Source organism: Carica papaya, chromosome 2 (assembly GCF_054855325.1).
Source record: "Carica papaya isolate Zhongbai chromosome 2, ASM5485532v1, whole genome shotgun sequence".
Lineage (NCBI taxonomy): Eukaryota > Viridiplantae > Streptophyta > Magnoliopsida > Brassicales > Caricaceae > Carica > Carica papaya.
Window position 1 is genome coordinate 34,412,664 of NC_142310.1, and position 24,298 is coordinate 34,436,961.

The window sequence follows — 24,298 nt, forward strand, 5'->3', positions numbered from 1 at the left end:
GAGGTTGAGACGGCGAGTAATCCATGTTCGTGGGTGATTTTGCGATTAAGTGGATTCCATGTGTCAGAGAAGAAAAGAGCGAAAGACGTTCTTGAGCTTTTAGTTATTGGGGGGGTGTTTATATATTAATAATAATAATAATAATTCGAAAACGTTAAGGATGAGAAATTCTATTTTGATTCGGTGTACAGAACTTGATAATTTGTTTGGAGAAAAATAATAATTATATATTAATAATAATAATTCGAAAACGTTAAGGATAAGAAATTATGTGTCTAAATATATATATATATATATATACGTATATTTTCTTTATATATTTTTAATAATTAAAAATATAAAATATATTGGGTTTACCCACGAGGTTTGTTTGGGATTAACGGATTCGGGTTTCTTCTTTTGGGTCATCCCTGAGAATAATGCAACTCTTTTATTTTAAATTAAAAATATATGTAACTCTTTTATTTTTTTTCTTCATAATTAAAAATGTGAATTTGATTATATTTTATATTCACGTAGATGAGTAATTTAATTAATAAATAAATTATTATAGTAAATATATATATATATATATATTCTCTTAATTTGGTCAAGTTGGACCAAACCAATATAAATTAAAAATTTATATTTATGAAACAAAGTATTGAACTAATAACAGAATCTTTATATCTCTTGCATTGTTGTTAGATATCATTTTTTTTGTTCATATTTTATCAATGTTGGTATAAAAGGTTTTCGAATTTCCATGTATTTGAATTTTCTTATTGCAATATAATTTGGTCCGATCCAATTATAGACCATTAATGAATTACACTAATATCGAAATTTCTTATTATTTTTTAAGAAAACAAAAATTACACTAATATATTTTATGCCTTTGTAACTATCCCAATAATAAATAAATAAATAAATAAAATTAGACTTCACTCAAAACTCACAACCGATCAGAACCATTTTAAACAGAACCTCGACAGATCGGACAGTGCTCGTGCCTAATCAGCCACTGGTCAAGACAGGATTTATGGTAGCCATGGTTGCACCTGATTATGACCCTACACTCATCTCCCTCGGCAAAACTCTCCATGCATATCACACAGTCGTCGCTGAAGTTTCCCTCGTTTTTCCCTTCCCCGCTCCGGTATACAGTGAGGAGGCTACCGGCGAAGTCAGCTTCCCCAGACGCAAACGATCGACCGAACTGGGAACCTGATGTCTGCGTCTGACGCTCACCCGACAAGTTTCTATCTTCAGTATCTCGGCGAAAGCAGAGAACTTTAAATCTAAAGCGAGTCAGGCAGGCAAGCAAGAGAAGAATGGAACAGACAACAATGAATATTAAGTATGGTAATTGTTGCAGCGGAGGAGGAGGAGGAGGAGGAGGAGGAGGAAGAGATTGTGTAGTAGGTAGCATCATGGCCGCCATGGATGCTCTGCAACTATTACTGGTGGTATTAGAGTGAGAAAGAGAGAGTGATTTTATATTGAGCTGAAGAGAATAGAAAAGGAAACTTCAAAAAAAAGGAAACAAAGATTTTTCCTTTCTAACACAAACAACATCGCAAGTAGTAGTTTAAGAGGCGGGCCCAGGCCCATCACATTTGGGCCTCTTAGTAGTCTAATTAATTGAGTAATTAGCGTATATATTAGTCTAATTAATTAATTAATTAATTATTAGCCCAGTAATTTCCGGATTAGGAATGTACCTACCGCCTCTATAAAACGACTTTCCGTGCGCCATAAGCAGAAAACCCAGAATTCTTTCCTTCTCCTCCAAAACCGGTAATAATCTCGCTCCAGATCAATTTTACTTTTTCATCTTTCGTTTCCATTCTCTAATTGGTACTCCATCTTGTTTCTCATGTGCTCCTTTAATTGAAGCTAAAACATGAAAAGTGACGATGATTAGATGATTTCCTTGGATTTCACGAATTGGGTTTGCTTTCGGATTCGTGATCGTAGAAAAATTTATACGCGACCCGGAAGCTCTCTTGTTTGAATCCTGTATTTAGATCCCAGCTTGAATTTACCGAAGTTCTAAAGACACATAAAATCGCCTGTTGAAACCCTAATACTCATCTTGATTGATTTTGAATTGGAAGCTTTAATTCTAGGGTTCGTTTCTCTTTCTTTTTTCCTTCTTGTGAGTGTAAAGCCCTAATTAGGGTTCGATTCTCTTAGGCAGATTTTGATCTCTAGATTTCCTCAAGATGCCGGCAACAGCAGGAAGGGTTCGCATGCCTGCGAATAATCGGGTGCATAGCAGTGCAGCCTTGCAGACGCACGGTATATGGCAGAGTGCAATAGGATACGATCCATATGCGCCTAACAAAGATGACTCCAAGAACTCGGCGCAGCACAAGGCATCTAACTCCGAACCAGAGGCTGAGAATGCTTATGCCAGCTTTCAGGGTCTTCTGGCGCTTGCCCGTATTACTGGTTCAAAGTCTGATGAGGCTCGTGGAGCTTGTAAGAAGTGTGACCGTGTTGGTCACCTTACGTTTCAGTGCAGGAACTTCTTGAGTGTCAGGGATGATGTTAAAGGGAAAGACCCTGAAGCTATTGAAGCAGCGATTTTGTCTGGGCTGGATAAGATTAAGGGGAAGAAGGCTGCTGAGAGTGAGGAAGAGGAAGAGGAGAGTGAGAGTTCAGATTCTGATGCTGATTCGGAGATTGAGAGGATTATTGCTGAGAGATATGGGAAGAAGAGATGTAGTAAGGGGAAGTCATTGAGAAAGAGGGAGGAGGATTCAGATGATTCAGATTCAGGGGATAGGAGGAAGGACAGAAGGAAGTCAAAGAAAAGGAGAAGTGGGGAGAGGGAATATGATGGTTCTGAGGATGAAGATGAAGGTAGGAGGAAGAGGAGAAAGGAGAAGAGGAGAAAGAGGGATGAGTCCTGTGATGAGGATGGTGAGCCTCGGCAACATAGGAGAAAGAGTAAGAAAGAGAAGAGAAGAAGAAGAAGTCATCACCATCCAGATTACTCTGATTCAGATATCTCAAGACGCCAGAAGAAGGCATAAGCGGAAGAGCAGGAGGGCTGAATCAGATTCTGATTCATGATGATCAGTAGCTTTTGTAAGATTCGTTGAGCTCATATGTCTGAAGCATGATTGATTTGTGCATCTTACATATAGATGATCTATTTGCATATAATTTTTCAAACTCTACAAATGTACATCAAAATATGTATCCAAATCTACAAACATTTTACTTACTAGATGGAACATAAGCAGCATTTGCTCCAGAAAGCTTCCAATTTGAATTGTTTCCTCAAAAATAAGCAGGCAGCGTGCTTGTAATAATTTCGACAAATTCAATCGTCTGAGAAATTCTTATTCAGTCCAAGCTATAATATAATGATCCAAAATGGGTTATTTTATACAATAATCAAAAAGCAGAGTTTTATTGACGACCCACAGGGTTGGTTCATCATACTCAAATACAAATAAATGCTATTCTGCGGACAAAAATCTTGATTGGCAAGGTGATATTTTTGTATTCAATTGGAGCAACAGGAAATCAAAATAAAATATAAGACCTAGCCAAGTTAAAAGGGAAAGCACTACAAGGTCACAAAATGGTTGGTTTCAGCCACATACATCCATGGTCTTTTGTAAAAGGTTTTAAATCAATCTTGTGTGGCTGCTTGCGAGTTGAGTTCAGCAAATCTCATCCCAACACGCATAGAATGCTTCAAAAACTTCTCAGCACATCTCATGACGCAAGTCTCTTCTTGTTTCTGTAGGGTTTTCCTTGTGAAGTTGTCAACACAATCAGTGAAGCATCTTTCTACAAGAGAATTATACATTCTCAGACTGCTCGTTCAAGTGAAAAATAACACAGATTAGAAAATGATACAGAATATACCCATAACCTAGATATGACAGAGATTTGTCTCTGCAATATATGCAATAAACAGTTAAGAGTTCTTGTAAGAATTATTTTCGAGTGGATTTGTGAAAGCCAGAAGTCTCAGGTATAAGTAGAAAACTGAACATTTCCAAAATTATCCATTTATATAGATGAACGACCAAATGATAACAGTGAATATCTATGATGTCAGGAGGCACTATTCCTCCGTGGTAAGTTTCTAATATTTCAACACTATTTTGGTTGTTTTCTCAAGTAACTACTGCACAGTAGGCAGTAACTGAATTACTACACATTAATAATAATTATTACACAAAATTATTGATTAATTATGAAATGCTATAATAATAAGTGCAGTGTGGTTCCTCCGAAGCAACACGACAGAACCCTGGTTAACAAGGAAAAAACAATAACAGCTGTTTTTTTTCTTTAATCAAAGAATCACAAACCAAAAATAAACCACATTCCCACAAAAAAACACAGATTCTACAAGAACTTAAAATAACTACAACCACATCACCATCCCAAGACAGCAAAAGAAACAAACTGCTTGCTGCTTTTAGTAACTTATTCTGAAGCAATACTTGTAATGTAATGCTAATGTTTTGCATTAACATCTCAACAAAAGGCTTTGTTTGTTGCACCAAACAAGCTGAAGCATAGCCCGCTGCAAAACATTCTGTGGAGGCCTAAACCAAAGTTAAGGCAAGAAAATAAGGTCAAAGTAGGTGAAATGTTGTTCCCTAAACGTCCAGATGCAACACAAATGCCTGCACTGGTTTTAAGGAGATCCTTTGTTTTAGCTTCACTTCGACGAGTTGCAGGGGAAAAAGAAGATGCAACCCATCTCACAATAATGTAATGTGAAGCTAGAAATTAAAAAAACAAAACCATAAATATTAATTTACTTTGACTAGTTCTAGGCCGTGCATCCTATAGGAGGGAAACTAAGTACTAGTTTCCAGCTAAAAGAGATTAATTTGCTTGAAGAATCATAGCCCTAAATCACTATTTAGATCCATAATTCAAACGGCAAGAAGAGCATTTTAGATTTGGGCTAAAGGGATCAACTTGCTTGAAGAATAGCACCTAAGCACAACTTATACCCGTAACTCAAACAGCAAGCACAGCATTTTTGGATTACGATTAAAAGGGGTCGACTTGCTTGAAGAATCCAAAGAAATAACAAAATGAAACTCGCATTACCATAAATTACTTGAACTAACTAAACTAAACAAGCTAAAACAGCAGGAATCCTACGTAATCGAACAAACCCATTAGTTAACTTAAAGTCAAATCTCATCTAAATCAAATCGGAAACCAAAAGGATAAGCTTCTCAGAAAGCCTTAAATTCAAACTATCACAAGACATTATTCGAGCTCCAGCGCAAAAAGAAATTGATGAATTAAAGAGTAAAATATTTAAGAAGAGAGGAAACGAACCTATCACGAAGCTGGAGGTGGTCGATCATGGCGCTCATTCGGGCCTTGTCTTCCTCGGGAAGGCCATCGAGTCCTGCTAAGATGCCCTTGTCCATACTGTAACCTACCCACTTCAATCAAACTTCACTAGGGTTTCTGTCTGACTTTGAATGCAAAAAGATTGAGGAAGAAGACCTTAGACATCTGTTTTATACCCTATAAACAAAAACCCTAACAAAGACGGTGCAATAAACTTCGCCTTTAAAACGCTGCGTTTTGACGTCCGTATTCTGATGGGCTGAAGACCTCGATATGGGCCTTTGCTTTATCATGATAATTTTCTACAGAGAAAATCACTTAAAAATAATAAATAATAAAAATATAATTTTTTGAATTCTCATTAATGAAATAAATTATGATCCAGTAGAAGAAAAAGACATTTATTTTCAACCGTTGGTTTAAAAACCAATGGATAGCTGCCACGTGGAGACGGAAAAGGCCGAACTGCACCTGATCTCCATCAAGGCTTCCCCTCAACCAGCGCCGGACATACTGGTTTTAGCAGTTGCAGTGATGGCATTGCCGTAAATTCACTTCCCTGGTCTTCTTTTTCATTTCCAAGCAATCCACATTATTTACATATACTTGTGTGCATATAAAGATTCAGAGTAGAAGATATTTAAGAAAAAATACAAAACAAGCCATATATATACGCACACAGATCGAGAGGGGTGAAAGTATTAGTCTGTTAAGTGAAGAAGAAGAAGAAGAAGAGGAAGAAGAAGATGCCGATGAGCAGATTCGCAGGTTCACTATCGACGCCGAAGGTCGACGTGACAATAGACATGGGCAATCCCTTCCTCAATCTCACCGTCGACGGTTTCCTCAAGATCGGAACAGTAAGTGCATATGTTGATACACATTGTTCTTTTCACTTCTCTGCATTTCCTTTGCCGAAATTCGATCGTCTTTTTGGAGTTTGAAACGGTACCGTTACCTCTCTTTGTTTAGGTTGCGGCTACTAGAGTACTTGCAAAGGATGCCTACCATGTCGTCAGGAAAGGTATACATTTCCAGCCAAAAAATAAGGTTCATATACATAGTGTTCTGAAGTAAAAGAGATGCTAATCTCACTAAATAAATCATGATGGCTTAATTTCTGATTGTTATTTGGTTTAGGTGTGTTTATGTTTATCTAATGTTATGATTAGATTTGAATGTCAAGACAGTTTTTCCTCAGGGATTGAAATTAAAATAGTCCCAGTACTTGCTAAAATGATTAGCACAGAATTTCTAAAAGATTATTGTTCTCTTTGCAGGGAATTTTTCAGGCCACAATTTTGAGCATACAGTGAGTAACGGCAATGTTCACAACTATTTCATGAATGTTTTGTGAAACTTGTTTTCTTTAATTTACATGTAGTTTAACTATCAGATGTTTTGCATTGTTTTAGGATAATTAAAAACATAATCTTATGTGAATTGAAACAACGAATCTTAAATTTTGATAAAATTTTAATTTTATATTATGGTAGATTTGTTCAACCATAGTTTTAATTGGATGTTGCTGAATAGTTTTTGACTCTCCAATCAATTAGTTTCATCTCCTATCAGTCTCATTCTTTGCTGATGTTGAAATATGACTTGTTGCAGTTGAAGAAAATGTGCAAAGAAGGTGCTTACTATGGTAAGTTCACCTTCTACAGTTTACTTATTGAGTTTCTTAATATGATTCTTTTATCATTTTACATAGAATTGTTAGTTTCTGAACGCAAACGCATTAAAACCGAAAACTAAAAAAAAAACAAAAATTAAAGAAAGAAAAGAAAACAAGAACAAAAAATAATTTTAAATATTTAAGAAAAAAAAACATGGTACTGAAAAGATAATGGGGCTTTGAACCCTAACAAGAGCAAAATTATAAATGAAGGACACTGTAATTTTCTGGTAGGTTTAACTTTGTGGAAGTTCTTGTTGTGTATGTTCTGATGAAACAGAGGATTAAGTTGAGTGTATGAACAGGAACTCTGGCCGGAGTATATGTTGGAATGCATTATGGGGCAGAGAAGATTAGAGGAACCAAAGACTGGGTATGTAACACTATGCCATTAGGGTTGCCAGAGACTAAAGTTAATACAAGTCTTTGAGATTTTACTGAAATTATACTCTAGTTTATGGCTTTTAAAAAATATATTTAGTAATTAAGTCTTATTGTATTTTAAATTTAAAAAAACTCATGTGGGAATGTTACAGAAGAATGCAATGATTGGGGGAGCATTGACAGGAGCACTGGTTTCTGCAGCAAGTAACAAAGACAGAGATAAGATAATGATAGATGCCATCACAGGAGGTGCCGTTGCTACTGCTTCAGAGTTTCTCAACTATCTAACCTGAACCCTTACTACCGTTGTTGTTCTCAACTATGTGGGAAAATGAAGGAGGCAATGTAGTTGTTTTGCTCTTCAAGGATTTCTAGTTGTAAGCAAAGGAAAACCTCAGTGTTAAATAAAATGCTTTCTTTACTCAATATTCAAAAAACAATCAAAGAATTCAGAGTAGAGATGGTGGTAACTCAAACATAATAATATTAAAATTTGAACCAAGAATTATATGACAATCGAATGAAAAACAAGGGTTATAATAATGTTTATGTCCATTATGAAAATAAATAATTATTATTTTATAAAATTATATATTATTTGTAATTTAATATAGACTGTTAAACTCTTTGGATAATTAAAATATATTAGTAATTCTTTTACTTTTAGATTGAGAAATCATCATCTCTACCGCAAATGATGAGACCACTAATCAGAACCATAAGAGACAAATTTAAGTTATCGAATCATCATTCACGAACGACATTATCATTCTCTCAGAATTTACATTTACTCCACCCTTCATGAATTACCTTCTTTTACAATGATGATGCCTTGCATTTTATATACTGTGATGAAAAGAATCTTCGAAATAATAAACACAATTTGTAAACCTCGCAAAATTGTATTCAGGATCTAAATTGTTCAGCAAGTTTCAGTAGACTGTAAGTTTCAGCATCTGGCCTGGCTCCTCCCAAAATCATCCTCCTCAAGAGATTTGAATCATAAATCTTGGCCTTCACATATGCCTTAATCAAAGTATTGTACACAAAGGTATACCTGCTATATTTGGCATTTTTTAATTCTACAAACAATTTCTCCACATTCCCTACATCGCCCTTTTCTGCAAAGATCTCGATTATTGAAAGAGTGGTTTCCAACCATGGGGTTGAATTCCTGACCCTTCTGCTCGTATTCATATCCGATCCCAATTCTAAAGTTTTTAAACCTTCCTTCATTAAACCAGCTTTCAAGCAACCCAAAGCAAGATGTCGGTAAGTAATAGAATTAGGCTTGCAGCCACTAGCCCCCATTTCTCTGAAAATCCCAGTTGCTTTATCAATTAACCCATGCTTGCAATATACGGAGATTATAGAGTTGAACTGTTCTGTTGATTTCAACCCTTTTGTTGACTTCATCTCTAACCAGATATCTTCTGCTCTACTTATCTTTCTAATTCTACCAAATGCTTCGATCGCCAAAATATAACATTTGGACTTAACATGGGGAAGTCCTTGCACAATTCCCCAAGTTTTCTCCAGTTCTTTCTCCTTCCCAATATACCCATACAAAATAACTAGGACATCTAGTGTTGACCAGTTACTTCCCGTCATCGATTTCTCCACAGCCTCAACGTATGCTTCGGCAACAGTATGTAGCCTTGCCACTACATGAGCAGTAGCTAATATGCAGTAGGATATCTCATTTGGCTCAACCTTGGCTTTCTTCATATCGTAGAAAGTTTTTGTCAAACCCTCAACACTGTGTTCATTAGCCTCTATTTTCATGAGAATGTTATAGGTAGAGACATGTGGGGTTACCTTATCAGCCTTCATTTGGATAAGGATTTTGGGTATTATTTTCCTACGGGCTGGAGAAGAATGGAGAATTATGAGGCGATTGAAAACCAAATATGAGATGGGGTGTCCCAATTCTCTCATTTTCTTCATGTACTCAAGTGAAAGTCTTATCACACCTTTGTCCAAGCACGCAATCACAAGATTGTTGTAAAGCAATTCATTCTGAAACTCGGAAGGGACACGACAAAAGAGCTTTTCACCTAGTGATATCCCATGAACTTTAGTTGTAAATTCCAACAGATATGAGTAGTCTAACTCCTTTGGCCTGTATGGCCTTTCTCTGATGACCCATTCCATCACCTACCAAAATGAGCACAAATTCAGCTTTTAATGCAAGCTCAAGAAAACAAAGAGCATTCGATCACAGAGGGAAAGCAGGAAACCGGCTGCAAAAGCAGATGGATGAATACTATGCTACCTGATCGGTATATTTTTAACTATTAATATTATCAGCACAATGACCCAAAAATCCAATAACCAAACGGCTCATGAAAACACCTTGTTCCACACAACTCAAGTCTTGACAACTTACAACTTGTTATAACAAAACTTTGTATAGTATAACAATCTGCCTAGTGGCAAGTAAATACAGGAAAAGAATTGGCTCATGCATCCAAGATCGATAAAACTTAAACATGAAACATCAGATTCTAAATTGAATTTTTTCCCTCCCTCTCTGATATGTACATCAATCACCACAGCCACAGTCATATATATATATATATATATATATATATAGAGAGAGAGAGAGAGAGTCATATATATATTGAAAAAAAGAAGCCTTTTAGTGAATAGAGCTTCGATATTTCCACCTGTTAATGCCAATACAAGAACTCATTCATCTAACAAAAAAAAAACAAATTACAGCTAAAAAACCTTCTTTTGCCACCAATCACCAAAATGAAATGCAAATATAAGATGGAGACAGAGATAGGAAGTAACCTCAAGGGCACGTTTGCTCATGTTGAGCTTCCTCAAGCGATTTATTGCATGGAAAATATCACCTCTATGAATGGGAAACCCCTCACCCATCCAGCCCTGAAATGCAGCCCCAACTGGTTCTCCTCTTGGTAGTCTCTCAATTCTCAGAGACAAACACTTGGGTTCTTCTCCCTTTTGCTCAAAATCCGTTTTCTCAACAAAATTATCTGGCATTTGGCTAAAAAGAAAGTTGAAACCAGAAGGAATTATCTGATGATTGATAGGAATACAAGTGACACCAAATGTTCGACGAATTGCCTGAAGGAGCTGCCTGCTTTGCCCCCACAGAGCCACTGCTTGCATGCTTTCTTGCCTTTTCTCCCAACAGCAAAATAAGGGAGACTGAATTGCACTTGAGAAAATGAATCAGGCAAGCGCATCAACTAGACACACCAAGAAGAAGTAAACACAACCCATAAGAAGAGGCTGCAAAATAGATAAGTAAAACTGGTTAAACTGGAGTAAGGAGCTTGCGACTGAAATCTAAAGACTGAAAAGAAAGAAATCAGGTTTTTCAAGTTTGATTTACAAATAAAGCTGTAATAACTGTGCTGCCGAAAAGTTCAGAACTTCAAAACAAGAAATTATAGAAACATGCAAGAAAAATTGAACTAGTCCAAAAAAAAGTAACCTTTTTCAGGTTCCCCCAAATTTCTTCAACTCTTTACCATCCAGGATTTTAGTTCCCAAGACCAAACCGGTATTACTGAAGTAAAAAGTCTATGGAATAAGCTCTCAAACCCATGGGAATAGACATCATCTATGCATGAGGGCATACAAGATTAACCAAACGTGTTTCAACCATTTCGATCAAATAAACAGTAAGCCCATCAAAATAGGAACTCGCATTGGTCGATAGTGTTGACTCAAGTAGAGATTCGCTTGAGCATTTTATCAAATACCTTGCATTCAATAAATAATCTCAAGCAAGTCGAAACCCTCTGGCATCAAATTCAACAGTAAAATTCATCGCATCAAGATTCAGTAACTGGAGAGTCCTGGGGCAAATGAATGGATTCTCCTCATTTTAGCTCGAATGAGTTTTCTCGAGAAAACTATCCGACGTTTGGATACGAAGAAAGTTTATTACGTTTTGCATTTACATCTCAATTAATAATTTTGATTTTGTCTTTCTATAAAATGTAATTAACATCACATAAAAGTTATAAAATAACTCAAATAGTAAAATTTAAGAGTACATAATGCAAATCTTATGTTGTTAAAATTCAGTTCAAACACTTTCGATCACAAAGAAATAAAAAGTCAACCTAAACGGTTTGTCTTCTTGCATATCCGTTGAAATATATATATATTTGTAGTAGGTGCTTGCATAATTTCTATGCGCAAGTAAATAAAACGACAGCGTTTTTTAATTTTTTGTAGATAACATTTTAATTCGTGATTATCGTAATAATTTTATTCAAAAATGCATTAAACATCATCAAGATCCAAAAATATAATCACGTTTCATCTAAAAAATGCCTTGAACTTAGTCAATATACTAAGGAAATTGAAAAAGTCAAACTATAAATGCTAAAAACTAATGTTCAGAATTTTCTCGAGTTATGATTTTTGTATAGCCGGCCCCCTAAATGTTATAATATATGTAATTAATGCAACTTATTCAATCAACACATCAAATTAGAAAGTCAAGAAAATATTTTAAAAGAAGATAGATAGATATACATAAATATATATTCATGATACGTGTCAATACAACTCAAACCCATATTCAAAGTTGAATTACAAACACAAATGAGTTATTTTCAATGCCCACAAAGCAGCAACAACAACGATAGTGCCATAATTTAGCCATGAAACACTTCCAAAATCCCATAAAGAGGATTTTTTTCTAAAACATGGCCCTTTTATTACAGCAAACCCTAATCACACTCACACATATATAATATATAATAGACTGAAATTAAGCATAAAACTTTATTGGGTTTATAGATAATCAGCAGCTTTGTTCTGGGCATGTTTTCTTTTTCCTCTTTCCTCATTTACAGGTGCATGGGTCACAGCTGCAGCTTGATCCACATTGGCACCCATCATTTTCTTGTCCAAAGCTCACCCCCTGCCTCTCATGGCTCCTGCAACGACTCAACAAGTGAACGGGATTGTGAAAGTAAGAATATTTAAAGTAAAATTTCAGTTTTAAATAATTAATTTTCAAAAATTTACGGACAATTTACACACATTTTTACTGGTGCAACTCCAACAACCATGGTCTTGGTTGTGCTCTTTTCGGACAAGTCAGGGTACATACCACATCTGCAAAGTGAAAAACCAATAGGTAAACATTTAAGATCGAAAATTAAAGAAGCGTTTGGATAAAATTTTTTACACGTTAAAATTTAAGATTAAAAACTAAAAGGGCATTTAGGTGAAAATCTTTACCCGTTACAGCCGGAGCCGCAACCGCAGCCGGAGCCGCAACCGCAGTTTCCTCCGCAGCAAGACATTCTTGTTCTGGTTTTTTCTTGGAAAGGAAAGAGATACCGAGATGAGTTTTAATCTGATTGGAAGTGAGTTCACTCGCTGTGCTGGGACGAGTTTGAAGGAGAAAAATTGACCGGGATTTATAGAGGCCGGGAAGAGAGTGCGAGATCGCATCCACCGTACACGTGGCATAATCCTAGGTGTGTTGCACGTCATAACACCTGAAAATAAATACCATTATCTGTTCTTTCTATCTTCACCATCCACTTTGTCAACATAGATACGTTTGGTAAAGATTATTACTATTATTTTATTAAACAGGAGAAAAAAAAAAAAGATTATTGACTTAATAATATTATTGATTATTTCTTAAACAAGATTAAACAAGAGATTACGGATTAACCGATGGTGACTTTGTTTTATTAAAACCAGGATAGTAGGTAAAAGTTTTAAACAAATTAACTGATAAGACTTTTAAAAATAAAATAAAATATTAAAAATATGTAAATTTATTGAAGAGTAAGTATTTCAATTTTAATGAATAAATAATCATTATGATACTTTATTTATTTTATTTTTTAATTATAAAAAATATTAATTTTATCAATAGAAAATAACAAAAAATACACCTTACAATGTATAAGATGATAAATTATTATAAAAAATTTGAAGCTTTTTTTATTTTTTTTATTTTTTTCTCAATTTTCTTACAAAATGAAGAGGAAATTATTAAGAAATGGGCAATTCTATATAATTTATTTTCATCCAATTAAATAAAAATATGTTAAACGTTCAAATTTTCTGTTTTAATATTTTTTTTCTTAATTTCCTCATTTTAAAGGTAGAATATTTTATTAATTATTGAAAATACAACTATTGAAATTGTAAAAATTCCATTCACTGAATCAAGAGGGTTAATTTTTTGTGTTTAATTTTAATCCATTAGATAAGAGTGTGGATCTGCAGGTGGTAATAAATAATTAGGAATCTTACGTGTTTGATTTACATAGTAAAAATCAATTAAGGAAACTACAAGACAAAGACAATGACAATTACTTGTTATCTTATGGTTCTTATTAATTAATTTCTTAATTAAAAATATAATTATACACAAGTTGGATGCATTTAAGAAAATAATAAATGTTATTATCAACAAGGAATTATATTATATAATAATAAATTTTTCTTTATAAATTGTATTAATCAATATAAATTTTCGATTCATCATTGATGAAAATGTAAAATAATATTATGTCAAATCATTTTAATAAATATTTTTTTTATAAATTAAATTAAAAATCTTCGAGTATAACGATAGCAAAGTTTTTGTTGACATTAAAGTTTATTGTTATATTTTTATTTTTTACAAATATTTATTTATTTAAAAATTAACAAGCCTGCTAGAGTGTCATATTCTTTTGGAGAAAACCCATAATATTTAATTATAAGTAGATGTAATTTTAAAAAATAATTAAAAAAGTATAATATAAAAAAATGCAAGAGCTATAAAATTATATTTTATTCATTGTTATTTTTGAAAGGAAATTAGGCTATTTTTTCTTTAAATTAAAAAAAAAAACAAAATTAAAAATAAAATTTTAAAATAAATAAAAGTGAATCTACAAAAGTAATTGTATTATATATGCATGAAATGATATGAGAGGTGTATGTATGTATAGTCTGTCATGACCAGCTAACACTTTGAATTTGTGGGCCTATAATGGTTTTTGTCCCCTCAATGTGGATGGAGTCCCTTCAAAAATTTCTGTGCTTGCCCTTTTTTCTTCTTCTTCTTCTTCTTCTTTTCACTTTAAACTAATTTTAAACAGTTAAATATTCCCAAATCAATTTTTATTTATTAACACTAAATTAAACGTTCCATTTCTTCAAAAAACAAAAAAAAAAAAACAGACAATTAATGTTGAAATAAATTTTCTGCAATATAAATTTCTTATAATCTCATTCAAAAGAAAATGAATTCTGAAATTTGCTTCCAAATTGATAGCTTGAGCGATAAGATTGATTTGACCATTCAAATTACATACACTAAATTGTTGGTTATTGATACACCCTTTTGGAATCTTTAGATTGCAAAAAGAATTAATTAGGTATTATTTTCATAATTAGATTAACTAAAGTTTATTTCAGTGGAGTAGAAAGAGTTCTCATGGCCGACCACCACTTAAACTCGAATTGATTCTCCATATCATCACGAAAAGTCATAGAATAAAACCATTCAAAACTTTCAGAGTCATCACCATTCAAAATTTCATATTGTTCTTTAGTAACTTTACAGGGGAAGAACAACTCCAGAAGGAGGAAAAAAACTCTCATCCGGGTCTTCCGATCTATTTATCAAACAGAAATTGTGCAAATTCCTCCGTCTCGCAAGTTCTTCCAGTTACAGGACAAAAACCAGAAAGCGAAGATAGAGAATTTGACAACCATAATGAACCTAACACATGATCAAGTTCTAGTGCAGATTACTTGATTTTAGTCAGGCTAGAAAATAATTTAATCCCAGATGCAAAAGACAGTATAATGCTTCTAAATAAATAAATCAGAAACCAGAACTCTAATTGACAAGAAGATTATTCGATAAATGGCTGGAAGTTATAAATAAAACCGATTGTTACATTGATCTTTGCATTCCCAATATGGTGCATAAAAGTAAATTTGACCAAAATTTTATGTGAAAACCATTTCCAAATCTAAGAGTTAAAACAAAAAACAACCTAGTCAACATTGATTTTTTCTAAACTGAGTGTCTGTGATTTCCCACCATTATTTACAAGCATCCTAAGACCAGCTTTCAGCTCCGGCACTCCCTCTTCCAGGACAGCACACACTGGATAGACAGGAACATCTTGCACTCTTCTTTCCAGTTCCTGGTAGACTTTCTCAGATCCTGCCTCGTCAATTTTATTCGCCACTATTAAAGATGGCCTATTAGATAAGCCCTCTTGATGGTGCTCCAGTTCTAAGATTAAATCCCTTAGTTGTTCCCATGGTGGGATCCCTTTTCTACCATCTAATCCTGCAGCCAAGTCCACCACATAAGCCAAAACCTTTGTGCGTTCAATGTGCCGCAGGAAAGCATGCCCTAGGCCACGATTTTGATGAGCACCCTTTATAAGTCCCGGAATGTCAGCAACCGTGATTGAAAAGTCATCAAAGTTTACATTTCCTAAGTTGGGGCGCAGAGTTGTAAAGGCATAATGACCTACTCGAGGCTTAGCCCTCGATAGAGCCCCCAAAAGAGTACTTTTACCGGCATTTGGCATTCCAACAAGACCAACATCAGCAATGCTCTTGAGTTCTAAAACAAGAACAGCCTCAGAACCAGGCAAACCAGCCCTTACGGAGGATTGATCATCCTCTGACATTTGTAGATCAGATGTCCCATCCCTAAGGATCCCAATCTTATTAAGCCCGGGTTTCCTTGAAGCATTTGGAACACACATGCTACCCAAACCCCCTTCCCCTCCACGAGCAATCACTATTCTCTGACCTTGCTCTTTTAGTTCCGCAACATTATACTGTATTTGTTCCATGCTTTCCTCCACATCAGCTTGAGGAGCCTTTCTAATGCTTGCTGATTCTTCCACCATTTTTTCTGTGGGATATAATTTGTCATGAGTATCATGCAAGGACTTCAACTCTGCTAGCATGCTTGGATTCTTAGACATGTTTTTATGTTGGTTGAAGTCAAATGGATCAGCAGCAAGTGTCCCTGGAAGTTCCCAGGGATCTAATTCTGTCGACGAAGCCTTTTCAACTATAAATGGCATTTCGCCCCTTACAAGATGTATCACTGTGCCAACTGGTACTTGGACAACCTATATAACAAGATAACTCCGGTAACCACTGCATACTTATCACAAGTAAATGGCTACACAAAGAAAATGGATGACAAAATACAGTTTCACCTCCTGTCGGTTCAATCTCATTACCATCCAAACTTTGTTTTTTTCTTGTGACAATTCGTTAATAGTGATTTAATTTTTTGTTATTTTCTATAAAACTGTAAAATTCTTTAAATGACATCTGCACGTGTCTAAATTTTTAAATCAAACACGTGAAAGTTCAAGGTTGAATAAATCAAAATTGAATAAAAGAAACAAAAAACTAAAAGATAATAGCTCAAAACAAAATCGTTTGAAGTAACAAAAATGAAACCACAAGGACCGATTGTCACAAAAATAATCAAAATATTTGAATTGTAACAAGGCAGAACTACAGGAGGTGAACTATATGACTGAAATGAAATAATGAATGATATAAACTTTCATGTAAATAGAGCAGGTATAAAAACAGTAACCTTATCTTCTCCCCGGGTTCCTATCATATTCTTCGAGGTTCCTTGTCCCCCTCTATTTGCTTTCTACACGTCGCAACAACAACAATTACTCAATTCAACTTATCATCATTACAAGGATAAGAGTATTAGGGGAAGAGAAGAGTGACATACAATGTGAGGTTGCAAACTGCTAAAGTCCCAAACTGTAGGTGTACATTCTAAAATCACATCACCACCTCTTCCACCATTTCCACCTGCATTAGTTCAACTTAGATATGATAAAAGTTGGTATAACCACTTTCGCGAATTTCATTGTACTAATTTGATCAGCTTGGCATGAATTTCATTGTATTATGTAATTATGTTTAAAAGCCAAAATAAAAATAATTACAGAAATATCCATGGACAAAAAATTGAAATAAGAAAAAAGGTCAAAAACTTTCTTCTTTGGTTTATCACTGCTGAAGTACAAACCCACCATCTGGTCTTCCACGACGATCAGTTCGGCTGCGCCGGATGCTGGAACAACCACCACCACCATCACCTCCTTTAGCATATACTGTAAACCTGTCTCTCATCCTTGTCTCCTGGAAATTGGTCCAAACATAGAAAGGAATGAAAAAGAAAAAGACAAAAGATGTAAACATGTAATAAAAGCAAAGAAAATTTGTTCAAATGGCTGTATTGCATAGGTAGTTTGATAGAAAAAGGTGAAGCACCTGTAAAGGGGCAACCTTTGCCTTCTTCTGGGTGCAGTCTGAGAAAGAAAACAAAGGCATCAAGAACCATGGAGATTTTGAAGATCTTCTCAAGGTTTTCAAATGCCAAACAGGTTTTGCACAGCGTGACCACATCTGCTTCTCAACTAAGTTCTACAAGTCCGTAAAGTTTAACCTTCAATCTATTAATCCTTTAATTACTTTTGAAGATAGTAGCACAAAGAACCAAAAAGAAGTAAAAAAACCCTAAGAAAAGATCAAATGCTCCCATGGAAGAGATATAATGCAAAGAGCTGTAGCTTCATAATCGTGTAGCAAATGTTGAAATGTAGATACACCTTAAAGAATGGAAAAAAAATGACATTTGAAAATATCACATAAATTCATCATTTTATATTTATCTCTTACACTCACGAGGATGCGCTGCATCATGTAACAACAGTCATATTGACATGCTTCAAAATCTGACTATATTCAGGGAACAATCAATGATCCAATTAAGTGTGAGATAAGACATCAAAATTAGCAGTTATCTACCTAGAGATATGAGTAAAGAAAAATAGTAAATAATGGTTGTGGGTAGGTAACACATTCTGCGATGTAGCTTGATTAATTAGGGGTTTACTAACAATTAAACCTAAAAAGTTAATTTAAAAAATTCCTAAAAACACACAAGAACATCTAAACTAGTTAAAAAGAGATTACATCTTTTAGATTCCCTAAACTTCTTCAAATCTTTATTACCATCCAGAATTTTATTCCCCGAAAACAATCCTCAAGTAAACATGGAAAAAACTCTCAAACCCATAGGAGTAGACATTGTCTATCCATGAAGAAATACAAGTTAAGTAACCATATTTCACCAACTTCCATCAAATAACTAGTAAACCCATCAAAATTCAAACAAGTACTTAGGTGATCAATCAACCAAGAGTATTGAATACAGTTCCTGTTTACTTAAAACCAAATGGATCGAGACTCACTGAAAGAAACATGACAGTGGAAATATACACAGGATAATCACCAATTCCTGATATTACACTCTATTATCCTAAATAAATATCATCTTATCAATAGAGTATCTTCGGCAAAAGAATCATCTGAACTCATTCCACTGAATGTGTAAAGAAAAAAGGTCAGGTTATGGAAGCCAGGTTCACAATTAAGAAATTCACTTAAGCATTTCATCGAATATGTGGAATTCAAGAAATCATCACATTCAGCTTTCCCAAATCCCCCTCCCTACTCTCTGTTCTCCTCCCTGTGTTTTCCTCCCCCAGCTCACTCCAACGCTCAAGCTCACTGAGAAAAGCAAGAGAACACAAACAGAGAAACGTACCTCAATAATGCAAACTCCCTAATATGGTTGTCCTCTGGGTAGAATCTCACTATTCAGAGACAAGCACTTAGGGTGGTCTCCTCATTTTGTATCCAAGTGAGTTTTTCTAGGGAAAATCATCCGGTGTTTGGCAAGACGGAAAATTTAATCAGAAGGAACGATCAGATGATTAAGAAAGGTAGCAAGGTGAAACAAAGTGTTCGACTATTGCCTAGAAAGAGCTTTTTTTTTTTTTTCGAGTTTTCTCAGGGCCAAAATATATCCTCCTAACTTTTATATATATTATAATATGATTATAACAAATATTTTTTTATATTTATATATATTATATTTAAGGATTAATGGTTTTAAAAAAAAAAAACTGCTCATCAATACCCTTAATACATTAATTACATAAGGTGTGAGGAAAAAAAGATTTTTTAAATTTTGATTTTTTTGGTTCAGAACTAAACTTACCGATTTTTTTACATAAATCAGTCGATTCATCATTTGGTTTGCTTAACAAAGATAGCATGTATCAAGAACAGCTCAGAAAATTTGATACACTATTAATCGCCTCTGCTGCAACTACCCATATGCAAAATCACCCAATTAACTTTTTTACAAAGAATATTTCTAAGTACAGGACAAATTGTACATATAAACTACTCTGCACCAAACTGTACCTACATGAATTGTACATATAGACTATTCCCAATCTGATCACCAAGAGTTGCAGGAAACTTAGCACTCTTCTGACCAAACTGCAGTTTGGTGGGGAAATTGCAGAATCCCAAGCTTTTTCTTCTCTCCCGAACAGGAAAAAACTTTATGTACGAAACTAGCTAGCTTCGGCTACTTCATTAGTCAAGAATCTCATCCAGGAGCTCCTCAAATATCAGGTCTTCAAGATCAATTGCCACAAAGTCAGTTTCCAAGTGAAGATTCATCCATCCATCACCCTTTCTCAAGTCTCGAGCCACAAAATCGTCCAATGACTGGTCCCTTGCTAAGTTCGAGCTGAGATGCCAGCTGATTTTAGACCAGACTTCCCGAAGAACACGGTGCCCTTCAGACATTGGAGAGAAACGGTGAGCCAATGAGAATGACTTCGGCAAGTAGGTGAATGATGAACCATGTATTTCCAGGAGGGCCTGGTCAATCAAACCAAACCAAATATGGTGATCACAGCCACTGCCAACCTCCACCTTGGACAACTCAAGTTCATTATGCAAGTATGCTTCGAATTTCTTGAAAAGTGAAGGATCCAGTGGCTGGTCCTTTGAGTGCCATTTTCCTAGAAAATTATTTTCAAGGAAACCTGAGAGATCAAGAACTTCCCTCACATAACTGAAGCAAGCATCATTCTCTTCATCAACTTCGACGTGCAGAGGATGACTATCAATTTCTTCCCTCACATATTCAACATTGTCGTGCTCTACGTCACCATAAAAGGCTTCAGGAGTGTGTTTTGCGGACATGTTTTGTGCAAGATTTACATCTGAACCTGTAAATTGGTATCGCAAAGGGAGATTATGTTAACAAAAGTAAGGTGTGCCTTTTTTATCCAGTCAAATACGTTCAACTTCCGATTTCAAAATTTCAGGTTTGTAACCTGCTTTCTGTTAAATGAAATTTATAATGAAATCTAGATTATCGAAGCAAATGTATATACAGAGAATAAAACAATAATAAACATGCCAAGAGAATGTATACCTTCTGAGAATGGACATTCTAGAGGCCCCATTAGATTGCCTGGAGAATAAGATTCTTGACCTGAAACTGAATTTTGCTGTTGAAGGTCTCCTCTTGAACTCGTTGTGGAACAACTATCTTGATACTGATTTGCATACCTATCCTCGTTTGCTGGAGCAGCTATCTCTATAACCTCATATATCCTTGCACTATCCTTGTCGTATTTAGTCTCTACTAGACCATCTGAAAGATCAATTTCCTCTCCGCTTTCACTTTTTTCAACCATATCATTCTCATATTCAGTCTCAATTTGTTTGACTTTATCTGTATTTACAGAAGCGCCAATTGAATTTGATTCCCATTGAGTATCATTTTCTCTTGTCAAACCAGAATTTGTGGCAACGCCAATAAGCGTGTTTGAAGAGAGAGCATCGCCTGAGACTTCTTTTACTAAGGAACAAAAGGACTCAAGATCAGACAGGGAGGAAATCCTTCTGAAGAATTTTGGAGCATGTCCTTTTGCTGCAACCTTATCTTCCCCTGCAAAACTTAAGCTCTTAGAATGATTCCACTTGACCTCCCTTCCAAAACTACGCTCAAACAACTGAACGTATTTACCCACCGACTCATTTAGAGATCTTGTTCTTCTCACTAAGTGGATTGTGTTTTTGGTGAGATCATAATCAGAAATATCAGTTTCATGTTGATTTCTTGGTTTCTCTACACCATCTTTTCCATGTTCCATAACTTGTGATGCTTCTTTCTTCACTTTCTCATTAGTAGCTAAATCACTTCCAGAAGGCACACTTTGGAGGGAAACCCTGGTTGTGTGCTTATTCTTCTTTCTTTTCTCCTTGAGTACATGCTTTATCCTCTTCTTAATTACTTTGAAATGATTTAAGACCATTTGATTCCACCCTTGATTATCAACTATCGAGGACGAACCAAAAGAGACAAGGCTTGTTTTTTGCTTCATCAGGTTGTCCAAAGTACCCTCAGGTTCTGACTTAACACGATGATCTTTCTGAGACTTAGATGCATCAGATTTTGGCACGTTTCTAGCAGCAAGCAAATTTTCTCCAATCCGGGAAGACCAATTTTCATACTTTTTGTGTTCAAGTGTGGTAGGCCTAAGATATCGAACACCAGATGAATCATTTGCAGGAAACGAACCTGATTTGGTTAGCTTTAGTTTCCTGTTGAGAGTACCCGGGAACTGCTTTGTAATACCAACATCAGGATCTTGTAGGATTTTCATGAAAATATCTTTCTTAACCTTGAATATTTCCTGAATATCTACATACTCTTTAACCTTATCATTAGATAATTTTCCATTAAGCTTCTTATCCATCTGCTTTTGATTGTTCAACGCCTGTTCAACTTTTTCAGGAAAAATTCCAGACTTCTCAGAATGCTCGTCTTGTTCCCAGCAACTCTTAGCATTATTTGGTAGAGACAAACTCTTCAATCTGCTGCCAGAGGCCCTAGCTCTGTTGGGAATGAGAACAACTGGATTCATCCAACCAGAGCATCCTTCACCAAGGTGATAGTCTGAATAATCAAAGGGATGAATTGAGTCAATTTGCTGCAACTGTGGGTGTGCGGAGAAACCTACATTCTGGTGTTCGTATTCCTCTCCCTTATGCTTCTCCTTAGAACTTACTGGTTTTTTGTGGGGTTTTTGCAAGCTTGCTCTTGTTGAACGTTTTTCTGGCTGATAAGTTTAAAATGATATGATCAATTTGGCATATTTACGTATTGAGAACCATAACCAATAACAACATAGCAAATCCAACCAAGTTCTAGATTCTCGAGTAACTTAGCACATAACAAGATTACAAGAACTTACCACACAGTGGTCTGCTTTGGCATCTAAAAATCCATGTGCAGCACCAACTTCAGACTTTGTAGAAATTGTTTTTGGATCTCCATAGCCTAAACAAACATAGAAGGTTATAATCAGTAATCAATTAGCACCAACAGCAACTTCCAGAAGACAAAGGATCCCATAACCATCCCGCTAAACTAAACTTGAGATTTAAAACCAAACCCAGTTTACTTCTCATACCCCTTTACAGATTCACGAGTTCTTTATGGCCTTTGCAAGAGCAATAAAGATATGAAAGTGAAGAGCTGTATATTAAACTGTAATGAAATGTAAAACAAGATTACATACATATGGCACGTCTACCTCTGCGGTGGTTTCTGTGAGAAAGTACTTTTTTCACATCATGCCAATGGTGGTAGTCAAGAACATGAAATATGCCCCACATGCAGCCTGGATGATACCCATAGTCCACCAATTGAGCATCAGAATTCTCACCCTGCAAATGCCTTCCCATAGTCTGAATCAATTGCCAAGTCCGCAATCTTGTTGATCCTAGTTTCCACAAAGAAAATACGACATGTAGAAAACATTAACTCAAACAAAATCATATATCAAATTTTTAGATTGCCAAGAACATGAACTCAAAGCTAAATATAAAAATCACCCAAAACCCATCCCATAATTACCTTTTTTTATAAAACAAAACATCAAATACCATGCATACAACTAAAAGATGGTAACTAAAAATCCAAGCTTCTCTTCTAACAAAATTAATAACAGCAAAAACACGGAGATTTTCTTATTATAAATAATTTAAAAAAAATTATAATTGAATAAAAGGAACTGAAGAAAAAGGTGATAATACACAGTTGAAATGCCAAAAACTGATTCTGTTCTCCTTCTTAATTTCAAGAACTGACACCTCAATCAATATTCAGAAACCGATATGCATTAAAAAGAGAAAATCGAAATAAAACGGTAAATCAAAAACAGAAAAACGATTATCGTGCTAACCTGATTCTTGAAATGAACAAGTAAGGCTGAGATGATTTTGCTTTTCTGGCGGGTGTTGCCGAGAAAGAGAAAAAATCAACAGATATCAATGAAGTTTTAAAAATAAAAAACAGAGAAGACGTCTGAGAAAAGTAGATAGAAGAAGAAGAAGAAGAAGAAGAAGAAGAAGACGAAGGTCGTTATTCCTGTTTTACGGAGAAGACTTTTGACGAAGAAAGCCAGAAGACAACGCCATAAAGGAGCTTCTTCCGGGTAAACTTTACCCGCGAACACAGGTCCTGTGTTTTGAAGTGAATACTGGTCAAATGTCTGCTACAAGCCAAGCCGTAGGCAATGGGCGATGAATTTTCTAGGAACAAATAAATAATTAATATGTTTTTTAAGGAACAAAAAATTAATTTTTTGTATGCAAATTAAATTATAGGTTTGGTTAGCCGTATATAGCAAGTTACATAAGCTTACCATTATGTGTAGCTTACCAAACACACCAATTCTATGATGTACATGTATGTGTTCATGCATACATATACATATATACATACACATATATATATTTATATTCATATTTATATTTATATTGGGTACAAAACGAAATTTCTTTTGATGTTCCATACAATTATTTTAACCCACTATAATGTTTGAAATGAATGCATAAATATTACACAAAAATAGTGTAAATTTAATTATTGTAATAAAAAAAAAAGGGTTAAGCTCATAAATTGGAATTCATTTTTTCAATTTCACATAA

General features: G+C 34.9%; 7 protein-coding genes and 1 long non-coding RNA gene across 16 annotated transcripts; 3 read left to right on the top strand and 5 right to left on the bottom strand.

Moving 5' to 3' along the window:
- The first annotated feature begins 1,730 nt into the window (after window positions 1-1,730).
- Window positions 1,731-3,217, top strand: LOC110812178 (CAX-interacting protein 4-like). Its single transcript, XM_022038876.2, is given in 2 exon segments — window positions 1,731-2,995; window positions 2,997-3,217. Coding segments are annotated over 2 exon segments (855 nt in total). The 5' UTR covers window positions 1,731-2,207; the 3' UTR covers window positions 3,064-3,217.
- A 143-nt stretch (window positions 3,218-3,360) lies between these two features.
- TIM9 (Tim10/DDP family zinc finger protein) lies at window positions 3,361-5,505 on the bottom strand. The gene is made up of 2 exons (XM_022038877.2): window positions 5,317-5,505; window positions 3,361-3,818 (listed from the first exon to the last, which is right to left on the bottom strand). Exons 1-2 carry the CDS (start codon window positions 5,409-5,411, stop codon window positions 3,632-3,634), a joined length of 282 nt encoding a protein of 93 aa, XP_021894569.1. The 5' UTR covers window positions 5,412-5,505; the 3' UTR covers window positions 3,361-3,631.
- A 321-nt stretch (window positions 5,506-5,826) lies between these two features.
- OEP16-1 (outer plastid envelope protein 16-1) lies at window positions 5,827-7,822 on the top strand. Its single transcript, XM_022038864.2, has 6 exons — window positions 5,827-6,194; window positions 6,307-6,358; window positions 6,615-6,646; window positions 6,949-6,982; window positions 7,318-7,385; window positions 7,549-7,822. The coding sequence occupies exons 1-6, from the start codon at window positions 6,081-6,083 to the stop codon at window positions 7,687-7,689; spliced, it is 441 nt and encodes a 146-aa protein (XP_021894556.1). The 5' UTR covers window positions 5,827-6,080; the 3' UTR covers window positions 7,690-7,822.
- Window positions 7,823-8,108: 286 nt separating this feature from the next.
- Window positions 8,109-11,520, bottom strand: LOC110812220 (Tetratricopeptide repeat (TPR)-like superfamily protein). 3 transcript variants are annotated; one of them, XM_022038942.2, is made up of 3 exons: window positions 11,137-11,520; window positions 10,196-10,660; window positions 8,109-9,553 (listed from the first exon to the last, which is right to left on the bottom strand). In XM_022038942.2, the coding sequence occupies exons 2-3, from the start codon at window positions 10,535-10,537 to the stop codon at window positions 8,303-8,305; spliced, it is 1,593 nt and encodes a 530-aa protein (XP_021894634.1). In that variant the 5' UTR covers window positions 10,538-10,660; window positions 11,137-11,520; the 3' UTR covers window positions 8,109-8,302. The 3 variants fall into 3 exon arrangements, with proteins under 3 accessions (XP_021894634.1, XP_021894633.1, XP_088070439.1); XM_022038941.2 differs by having other exon boundaries at window positions 10,866-11,520; XM_088214313.1 differs by lacking the exon at window positions 11,137-11,520 and having other exon boundaries at window positions 10,196-10,859.
- A 391-nt stretch (window positions 11,521-11,911) lies between these two features.
- LOC110812061 (metallothionein-like protein 2) lies at window positions 11,912-12,807 on the bottom strand. Its single transcript, XM_022038732.2, has 3 exons — window positions 12,635-12,807; window positions 12,434-12,508; window positions 11,912-12,327 (listed from the first exon to the last, which is right to left on the bottom strand). The coding sequence occupies exons 1-3, from the start codon at window positions 12,697-12,699 to the stop codon at window positions 12,234-12,236; spliced, it is 234 nt and encodes a 77-aa protein (XP_021894424.1). The 5' UTR covers window positions 12,700-12,807; the 3' UTR covers window positions 11,912-12,233.
- Window positions 12,808-15,255: 2,448 nt separating this feature from the next.
- On the bottom strand, window positions 15,256-19,618 carry LOC110812209 (GTP-binding protein Obg/CgtA). 4 transcript variants are annotated; one of them, XM_088214317.1, is made up of 6 exons: window positions 19,491-19,618; window positions 17,696-17,848; window positions 17,455-17,563; window positions 17,148-17,230; window positions 16,998-17,060; window positions 15,256-16,515 (listed from the first exon to the last, which is right to left on the bottom strand). In XM_088214317.1, exons 1-6 carry the CDS (start codon window positions 19,521-19,523, stop codon window positions 15,412-15,414), a joined length of 1,545 nt encoding a protein of 514 aa, XP_088070443.1. In that variant the 5' UTR covers window positions 19,524-19,618; the 3' UTR covers window positions 15,256-15,411. The 4 variants fall into 4 exon arrangements, with proteins under 4 accessions (XP_088070443.1, XP_021894613.1, XP_021894610.1 ...); XM_022038921.2 differs by lacking the exon at window positions 19,491-19,618 and adding an exon at window positions 19,035-19,300 and having other exon boundaries at window positions 17,696-17,733; XM_022038918.2 differs by lacking the exon at window positions 19,491-19,618 and adding an exon at window positions 19,035-19,300.
- Window positions 19,563-24,056, bottom strand: ATOBGM (GTP-binding protein Obg/CgtA). Of its 3 annotated transcripts, XM_088214315.1 has the most exons (6): window positions 24,013-24,056; window positions 23,551-23,899; window positions 22,885-23,088; window positions 22,558-22,643; window positions 20,730-22,422; window positions 19,563-20,520 (listed from the first exon to the last, which is right to left on the bottom strand). In XM_088214315.1, the coding sequence occupies exons 3-6, from the start codon at window positions 23,048-23,050 to the stop codon at window positions 19,877-19,879; spliced, it is 2,589 nt and encodes an 862-aa protein (XP_088070441.1). In that variant the 5' UTR covers window positions 23,051-23,088; window positions 23,551-23,899; window positions 24,013-24,056; the 3' UTR covers window positions 19,563-19,876. The 3 variants fall into 3 exon arrangements, with proteins under 3 accessions (XP_088070441.1, XP_088070442.1, XP_088070440.1); XM_088214316.1 differs by lacking the exon at window positions 24,013-24,056 and having other exon boundaries at window positions 22,900-23,088; window positions 23,551-23,922; XM_088214314.1 differs by lacking the exon at window positions 24,013-24,056 and having other exon boundaries at window positions 23,551-23,922.
- Window positions 20,426-22,503, top strand: LOC148269000 (uncharacterized). Of its 2 annotated transcripts, none has more exons than XR_015817329.1 (2): window positions 20,426-20,565; window positions 22,098-22,503. It is a non-coding gene; the product is annotated as an uncharacterized LOC148269000 (long non-coding RNA). The 2 variants fall into 2 exon arrangements; XR_015817328.1 differs by having other exon boundaries at window positions 20,479-20,619.
- Window positions 24,057-24,298: the final 242 nt, after the last annotated feature.